Below are 9,314 nucleotides of genomic sequence, written 5' to 3' on the forward strand. Positions count from 1 at the left end.
TTAAATCTGTCTAATTGGACACTTCATAAACAATCTCAAAAGCCCTGAGTTCGGTTTGGATCTTGTCTTAGCCATTCTAACATAGGAATATGCTTTTCTTACAAATGTGTTGTGCTCAAGATTGTTTATGCCCTGACTGTGTATTTAGGGTTGCTGCCGTCCTGAAGGTCGACCCACTGTCCCAGTCTCAGGTCTTTTGCAACATCTAACAGGTTTTCTTCCTTGATGGCTTTGTATTTTGCTCCATCCATCTTCCTATCAACTCCGACAAACGTTTCTCTCCCTGCTGAAGAAAAACATCCCCACAGCATGATGTTTCCATCACCATGTTTCATGGTGCGGGTTTTTGTGTTCATGATGATGTGCAGTGTTAGCTTTCCGTGACACATAGCATTTTCCCTGTAGGTCAAAATGTTATGCTTTTGCAACATAGCTCGTGACAAACTGTAGAGGGAAATAATTTAGACTTTCTTTGAGTAATTCAAATAACCTACCATTTCTCAAAAGCCAGACATGTAAAGTGCATATCTAATAGCTCCCCTGAGCTGTAAATTTCTGCAGCTCCTCCAAAGTTACCATGTGCTGCTTCTCTGATTAAAACTCACCTCACCTTACCCCATCACCTTAGCCGAACAACAATAATAGGTAGATGTGTAGTTCTATCATTCTTGGATAATGGCTGAACAGTGTTGTGTGAGATGTTACAAGCTTCAAAAACAGTTTTTTAACCTGACCTTGCTTTTACTGTCTTCACAACTTTATCCCTGACCTGGTATGCTCCTTGGTCTTCAATCTGCTGTTTATTTACTAATAACTACCTGTCAAGGCAGTTCTTCCAGTTTTTGAGAAGGTTTCTAATACAAAAAAGGTAAAAAAAAATCTTCCTAGCGTGGAGTCTACAGGAGCTCCAAGTAGGTGCTTTTCTTCCTAATTTTAATACAATAATGAGGTGTTATAACAAAGCATGAGGCCAAACATCCTTCAACCCCGTTTGGTAGATAAGAAGAAATTGGAAAATGTTATTACACGGCTCTGCAGTATGTAAAACCAAGCAAGGATGGCTCACAGATGGACACTTGGGCCTCTTAGAAGAGGGAAGATTTGGTTCAGTAATTTATTCACATAGAAATAATAACAAACCATTAAAATTCAAGTCATGCTTACAAAGTGCTTTCATGCCTTTCTCTTACAGTTCATTGCAGAACTGACTTAAAACTAAAGAGACTGAGCTCCCATAAAGAGACCTCGAATTTGTGCATCTACAAAAAGACATATTTTCCAGTCAGATGCACCTTAATACATCCACTGTCCTTTCAGTTCTGAGCACTAAAACAAGCTTCAGCTTGTGTGCAGACAGATCATGGATTAACATTTATTTCGGCTGATTGCTGTGAGCGTTTGGGTTAGGGGTCAGTTTGGCCAGAGGTTGTCCTAGGTTCTCTGTAGCTTAAAGGTCTTAAAGCAACTTGTTTGCACACGGAGATTAATCTGCTCTCTGGGAATTAGCACTAAGCTCAGTTAAGTTCAGACAACAGAAACAGCATTTATGCTGAAAGCAGAAATAAGGAAGGTAGCTAAGTTTGAGAAAAGCAGTCTACAGTTAAGATGTTCGTTGTACGGTTTGTGCAAGAACTCACAGAATTCTAGTTTCATTGTGGTAATCTATTATTTGTAGTAAAAGGATGGTCAAGATAAGTCAGGTGTTATTTGTCAAATCTAGTTGATTACAATGTATGTTCATAGATTTGTCTGTTACAAATAAGGTTAATGATTGTGAATATCTGGGAAATCAGTATTTATCACAGCTGAAATAAGAGGTCAATGTCATTAAATTAACTTTAACTTTTAAAGCAAGCAGAAAAACTAAATCTATGAACCCATAAAATAATGTTTAGAATAAACAACACCGTACAAAAAATGGCATTTCCCAAATTTCTTTGTAGGCTTTTGCTTTATGTAGTTAGTTTTAGTGACGGGTCATACAGAATCAGAGTTCGTCCCGTGTGCCTCTGTGTCGCCCTGTCATGGACTGGCGACCTGTCCAGGGTGTACCCCACCCCCCCAACAATACTTTATCCCTTTGAATAATTCAGCTGTGGCTGAATGGACAGTCATGTCACTCACATGTCCAGAGACATATTCTGACATCCATCAGGGTGAAATACGGCTGTAACTGTAACAAATACAATTAGATGAACTGTATGTATTAGACGCTGAAATGTTATATGTTCAAGCACATTCTGTGAGATCTGCATTATTGTTAGGCAATATCTAATATCTATTTTGACCTTTAAACTGTATTTAACAAACTAAATATAAATAAATATACATGTTCTCATGTCCTTGGCACAAGCAGTACTCTGGAGTTGCCTCTCTCCTTGCTGATTTGCTACTTCTCACCAAGGAGAAAGGATAGCAAAGCATGTGTCACAAATACCACCAATTGGCACTTTTCCTCTCAGGGACAAATTAGGAAGTTGCAAATTGAGTTGATAGCCTCAGCATCTCTCCCCCCCCCCTCTTTTTTTCTTTTTCTTCAGAAATGCTGCAAAATTCACAAATTTAAAAACAAATCCTCAGTGGGAATATTGGTATTGTAAAGTAATACAAATTGCTGTCACAACTATTAAAAAAAACACATGCTTCGGGTAAACATACTAGTTTTTTTTTAAAATTAACATCACTGTTGATTTTTCTATCTGGTCCAACTGAATTTAATGGTTTGGAGAAGTTGCTGGATTAGAGGTGTGATGCTAGCCGTAGCTGTGGGGGCTGCGGGGGTTAATGGGGGAGGAGTCCTCTCTCCCATTCTGTCCAATAAGCTGGTAGAGACGGTGGCTGAGGTTCTGCACTTGACAGGTGCCAAGGACGCATCCCACCCTCATCAGGTGGCCATGGCCCCTTGCACCGCCCCTGTGGGCATGACGGCGACCCCGTGACCCATGCTGCCACACTGGCACCACCGACAGCGCGTTGTTGTTTCCGTAAAGCAACATGTCAGACAACTCTGATGATGGATCTCTGTGCGGTGGGTCCCTCCAGATGTTTTGTGTGTCTTCCTGGAGGATTTGATTAGTGATGGCAGCAGAGAGATCAGACACAATAGGTGGAGAGTTGGGGTAAGACAACTCTTTATAGATTCTGGATATGCTCAACCTGAAAAAAGAGGAAATAATACACAAAAGAAGATTTAAATATAATGTGGGTTTTTACAAATGATTAGGGGAATGTATTCATTGCTTTGGCTTATGAAACACCTAAATTACTATTTAATTCAGGTACTATTTAAGTTTTTTGCAAAAACTATAAATAATGACAGAACTGACATAAACAATTCACAATCAAGCTTTTCACACCTTTTCAAAGCATATAAGCATTTCTTGATCACACTTTTCGGACATGATGAAAGATGAAAAAAATGATGGAGTGAGCACTCTTACTTTTCCCAACGATAAAGCTCCTCAGAAAAAGAGAGTGAGATTTGTCAAAGTAAATTGGTGAAGAGGGCAGATTACCATGAGCCACAAACCGGACCACAATTAAAAACAAAGGTTTTAATAATGATGAAAGGGTAATAGTCTATATTTTAAGACTGTGGATTTGATCTTTTTCTTCAAGCAGTGAAACATGAAAATAGTTGGACAGAGGAAATGTAATGTGTTCGTTGAAACAATTTCAATGCTTACACATAGCTAAATAGTGATAATTTGCTTCCTTTACAATTTCTCGGTTAATAATGGAAATTTCCCAGAGTCTCAAACATAGACCAGCAACCCCTGAAGTTTGCTCTCCTTTCCGCACCAAACAAGACTGGATTGGTTCAAACCGACAGGGCTGAGAAGCAGCTGACGCTTCTGTTTGCTCTGTCATCAACATAGCTTAAAGAAGATATTATTTCGAGTTAATCAACAACAGCATGTAAGCTGATGTATCTCAGGGGAGCACAGAGGGAGAGAACAGTGAAGCTAAAGCCAAGAATGGAAGTTATAGATGTTGCTGAGAGGCTCCTGCATTGTTCCGTCTCGAGTGTGTTTAAAGCACTCTCCTTTTTCACCTCCCTGCTGACTTGCAGAGTTTTTGTCTTCAGTCATTACAATACTCCTTTTGTTCATTTTATTATTTTTTATTAGATGTTCAAGAGTTCAAATACAGAAGGTCATATGACCATCTTCAGATATTATGCAACATCCTGTATGCATGAAGAATAAAAGCAGGGCATAACTCAAATGAATGACATGACAAAGTTTTGCTTCTGTGCTGTGTTCACAACTGAATTAGGAGTAATGTAGGTTTAACTCATTAATTCATGTAAAATGGCATGCAAATGTAAGCACACCCCTTGAACTTTAAATATTTTCTCATGTTACCACATCTTTTGATTTTTTGGAATTGACCAGCATGAAGAAGCACAGTGGAAAGTAGAAGGAAATAATACATTTTTTTAATGTTTTTTTTAATATAAATAATAATCTGAAAACTGTGGCATTCTTTTGTATTTGTGAAATGGAAAGCTAAAGTTTTTTGTTTGTTATGAAAAGTGGGACAGAATGCAATATATTCACTATCCTGCGACTAATCCTGAGTGGTATCCGGATCATCCCTCTGGGTGGACACCGGGCCCTCTCACTGATAACGCAAGTGCAATCACTCACCGTGTATTTTACTGGTGGCCAAAAGCATGAGATGTTTTAATGGATGCTGGCTAAATTAAACACACAGTAGCATTACTTGGAAGATAGTTATATTGTTAAACTGCTCATAAAGGTAACAGATGTCCTCACTTTATAGACATACAAACTACTGTATTATCTTAATGTTTCTTAATGCTCATACCAGAAAGATGTCATCTTCTTTCCTCCCAACTTAAACACCCTTCCACGCACAGCATTATGTGGTGAGATTTTTAAAAAATTGTGTGTATTTGCTGTGTGAGCTTTGCAGGAGTTATGCAAGCTAAAAGGAAATAAAGCTGGTTTAAATTTAATATATTTACTTTATTGTTAAGAATAAATAAAAATGAATCATTGAAATAAATCTAAAATTATCAGTTTAAAAACATGAACGGTTAGGATGTCACCATTAACTAATAAACGAAAGAAACCTTAGTTTCTGAGTGTTCACCACTTTTAAGTTTGTGGGAAACACTGTTCTCCAGGATAAATAAAGTGTCATTAAAATCATGAGTATGAGCTCACTGCTCTTGATCTTTTGATCTATCTGAGTTATTTATAAGCTCTTCTTATTCTTGTTCCAGGCACAACGAACGCAACGAACTGAGTTGTCCATTTTTAAGTAGTTTTCTTTAAAGTACAAAACATTTGTAGGAAAACAAGCTTCACAGGAACAACTGAATGGATTTAGTGGCATAAGTGTTCAAGACTTTAAATGTCCATTTGAGAACTCGCCACTTTAAGAGCAAATATCATTTTTGAGAACTATAAAACCTATAAATATTGAAATAATGTAACAGAGATAAATCATTTTTGGCCTTGTCATTGTTTTTCAAAGAGAAAAAGCAATTTCAAAAGCAATATGAAAGCGAAAAACCTTTGTAGCCACCTCTCTTGAAAAAAGGAAATATCATAATGTATTGATTATGGCGTCTCGTCTGGATCTGCAGGATTAAAGACATTTATAATGGAAATATGTCAAATAGATATGTGCCCACTTATTGGAAACAATGAAAAAGGATCGAGTGAGAACTATTTTGACAAAGAACATCTAAACAGGCAACAGGCAGACCACCAAAGTCACCATAGCTGTTGTTTGTGAGCATAAAGTTGATAAGGTGAAAAACAACTGTTTTTGTTTTTTATTTAAGCGTTCTTACTTTGTATGTGTTCTGTGTCAATGAAAAATGTAAACTCTCTCTCCAAATTGTCCTGCATGTTTAGTCAAGATACTCAGTTAGACAACACTTTCCCTGACTTCTTTGTCCTTACTGGACTAATCACTGTAATAATATTCACTTTATAAATTAAATTTTGAGATGAAGACACTGACATTCCAAACATAACGTTATTACTCTTTTTTTTTTACATCCAAGTCTAAAATTGGACAGATCCAACCTTAGTTTAACAGCGCTGTGACAAATTATTTTAAAAAAGGAACAGAAAAACGTAGCTAAAATTTGACAGATAGTGTGTGAAAAACTAAGCACGCCTTTACCAACTGTGAATTATTAAGAGGGTATGTTTCAGCAGTTTTCCCCACTGAATCTAAAGGATTCAGGTACAGTGTGTGACTGCCACGAACAAAAGACGCTAGCAAAGATCTTCTAGAAGCATTTTCTTTGATACACTTCGATCTTTACCAGAGCCAGAAAATTGCAACATTTGGCATATTGTAGTGGAAAACAGTCAGTTGCCAATTGTGTCTGGAAGTTTATGCCAAAGCATATTTACTCTCAGGTCAGAACATGCACACAGTAAGAGAAAGCAAAAGAAACGCATTGGATACAGTTGAGACTCCAATGTAAGCTATATCACATGGCTTACATAGAAATGAAAATAAACCAAGTCTCTTTTGGATCTATTTCATTTACTCAAAGGAGACAAGAGTGCCCCAGTTGAGTTTAGAGAAAAACAGAGGAAATTAACGTAAACAACTGATCCCAACTTTCAAGCATGGTGGAAGAGAGTTGATGATTTGGGATGTCATGGTCAGACAACCAGGCCTCTTGCAATCACTGAGTTCACTATTTCACAACAAAACATAAAGACAGAATGAATGGGTGAAAATCCCTTAAACAAATGTTTTAAGATAATATTTATGAACTGTGATCTATACTTATAGTGATGTAACATCAAAGTATTATAATTTTATGCTGAATGGAAACCAGGAAATATTATACTAACCATTCACAGAGATCATGTCAAGTCATATTTTACAGGGAAGATCAGTTTGTATGTTTAAATATGTTATCCAGAATAAGCACTGCTTAATAAAAGTATGTCTTAAGCTAATCTCCGGCACTCAGCACTGTTAAACATGACCTTTCTCCGTCTCCTTTTTTGTGTGTGTTGTATAATAAATAATGTGAACCAGTACAGAGCTGACATCAGAAGGAGCTTCTCCAACATTCCTCCCATGGTCTGGCGCAGCGAGGGGTTGTCCGCAGACAAAATTAACACACATCCAGATGCTTACACACCTTCCTTCCACAACTCCTCGAAACCTTTTGGCATGGGCAAAACTTTGAGTCTCCATCAGGTTCCTGCTGTTTCACAACAATGTCCTCCTCTCCTGTCTTTCTCTCATTATTAGCTTCCTGTTCTCTTTTGGCATTTTGGATAAGTGGCAGTGGCAGTGTGACGCAACATCGGTCTGAGTTGAATAACAGTTAGATGGTCTTTCTCTTGCTCCTCTATATTTAGGATTTTCTGTTAAGTGTTAAACTAATTTCCTTTGAATTCTCATGTCTGCCTTCCACATTATCTTTACTCTTTGTGTTTATATTGTTGTAGTTTCCCTCATTGTTGCTGCCTGGGGGCAGCTTGGCCCCTCGGTATGTGAATGTATTCCTGTCTCAAATCCCACTAAATAGCCCTCACCTCCTTCGCAACCTCCTGCTGCAGAGACAAATCGCCTAGTTCTACTGGTGGACCTTTTTCCCACATAAATGAATGCCAGAAAGCACAGACAGGCTTCATTTTTTACCAACTGCTGCTCTAAACTCTAATCATGAGTATTTACTTTACCTTTATAACTCCAATTCTAAAAGCTCAGACAGGTTTCCATGCTGTTACCAGCCCAAAAGATAGTAAATAAAACTAAATTAAAACTACAATAATAATAAATGTTATTATTATTAATGAACACCAGCTATCATCCTATGTTGAATGTTCTGCTGCTTTTACTGATGTTGCCACATGTGAAATGTACACAGACAGCCTGTTACATAACATCTGTCCTTTACCAATCTCCAATCAGCTCAGTGTTGAAAACACTAAATACTTTAGCAAATAAAGATGAATCATGTTTAATTGCGTTTGTGTGCAAACATTATTCTGAATTTTATTAGGAGCTCATGTTTTCAGAAAGCAGAGGGTTACCTGTGTCTGTGAGTTCTCAGATCCCGGGACTGGATCTCCACAGTCAGGAGGCTGAGCAGCAAGCACATCCAAACCAGAGGGAGGCCGCTCATGGCAGCAGAGAGGAGACAAACCTTGCTGGAGGAAGCAGATCTCAGTAGAGCCAAATACTATCAAAACTTTACTTAATTGAATTTTAAAACAACAGAGAAAATGGCTAAGAGTAACAGCTACATAAAAACAAAACTGCAGATTGTGAGTCCTTTCTAACAGATAAAGAGTCCAAGATAGGCCTTAATGAAGGCCAGCATCATTAGGCATGTCTGCTGCATCCTCTGAACACTGACCTGTTATCTGATGTGAGAACTCGGTACTTCAATCGAGTGCTCTTTGGGAACAACTGGAGGGTTTCTCATTTATAAACGCACTCTGTAGAAGCAGGAGGAGGAGGAGGGAGATGGAAGGCTTATTTTCTTTCCTCCTTAACAACTAAAACCTCCAATAACCTAATTAAACTTCCCTTAAAGCTCCAGTCTCCTCATGTGATATTGGTTGGAGCAGGAAACTGCTTTCTATTTGTTGCATTGTGTATGTATGTGTTGATTATAATTGTGTAAATGTGAGCAAGAGAACCCCTAAAGGTTGTCCTAGATTTATTCTTTCCCCATTGAATGTATTGCTTCCCACAGGAACAGAATACTTTGACTATAGGAGCTATTGAACCTATTATTTTCACAGAAATGTAAGAAAACTTCCTTTTCATTAACTGATTTTATATACAGTGGCACAACACTAACAATATAGATGGGGAAAGCATCAAGCTATGGGAATACCTTTCTTGGGTAGTAAGATCTAGTGAGAATTAATGAAGTAAAGGGAAAATTAACAAAATGTCAGATGTGCAAAGCTGATAGAGACGTACTCCGAAAGACTTGCTGCAGGAAGTGCAGTGAAAGGTGGTTCTGCTCAGTGTTGACTAAGGGGGGCTCAATACAAATTCATGCCACACTTTTCAGATTTTATTATTTAATTCTGCTTCACAACTATGATCTACTTTTGTTATTCTATTATATAAAATCTGAAAAGAGTACATTGACGTTTGTGGCAGATAAGGTTTAAGGCTCATGAATACTTACTGAACATCATAGTTCCTTCACTTCTTACATATTTACGCTCTAAACTGTTTTTCTCCTACACTAAATATTTTTTTTAATTTTGTATCAGTTTTTCTTTGTAAGAGATGTTAATTTATCTACAACTAAACAAATCCCCAGAAGGCAA

At 37.6% G+C, this 9,314-nt stretch overlaps 1 protein-coding gene across 1 annotated transcript; it reads right to left on the reverse strand.

The window, feature by feature from the left end:
- Positions 1–2,534: 2,534 nt before the first annotated feature.
- adm2b (adrenomedullin 2b) lies at positions 2,535–8,417 on the reverse strand. Its single transcript, XM_047352019.1, has 3 exons — positions 8,381–8,417; positions 8,055–8,171; positions 2,535–3,156 (listed from the first exon to the last, which is right to left on the reverse strand). The coding sequence occupies exons 2-3, from the start codon at positions 8,144–8,146 to the stop codon at positions 2,754–2,756; spliced, it is 495 nt and encodes a 164-aa protein (XP_047207975.1). The 5' UTR covers positions 8,147–8,171; positions 8,381–8,417; the 3' UTR covers positions 2,535–2,753.
- Between the last annotated feature and the right edge of the window lie 897 nt (positions 8,418–9,314).

Source organism: Girardinichthys multiradiatus, chromosome 2 (assembly GCF_021462225.1).
Source record: "Girardinichthys multiradiatus isolate DD_20200921_A chromosome 2, DD_fGirMul_XY1, whole genome shotgun sequence".
In the NCBI taxonomy this organism is placed as follows: domain Eukaryota; kingdom Metazoa; phylum Chordata; class Actinopteri; order Cyprinodontiformes; family Goodeidae; genus Girardinichthys; species Girardinichthys multiradiatus.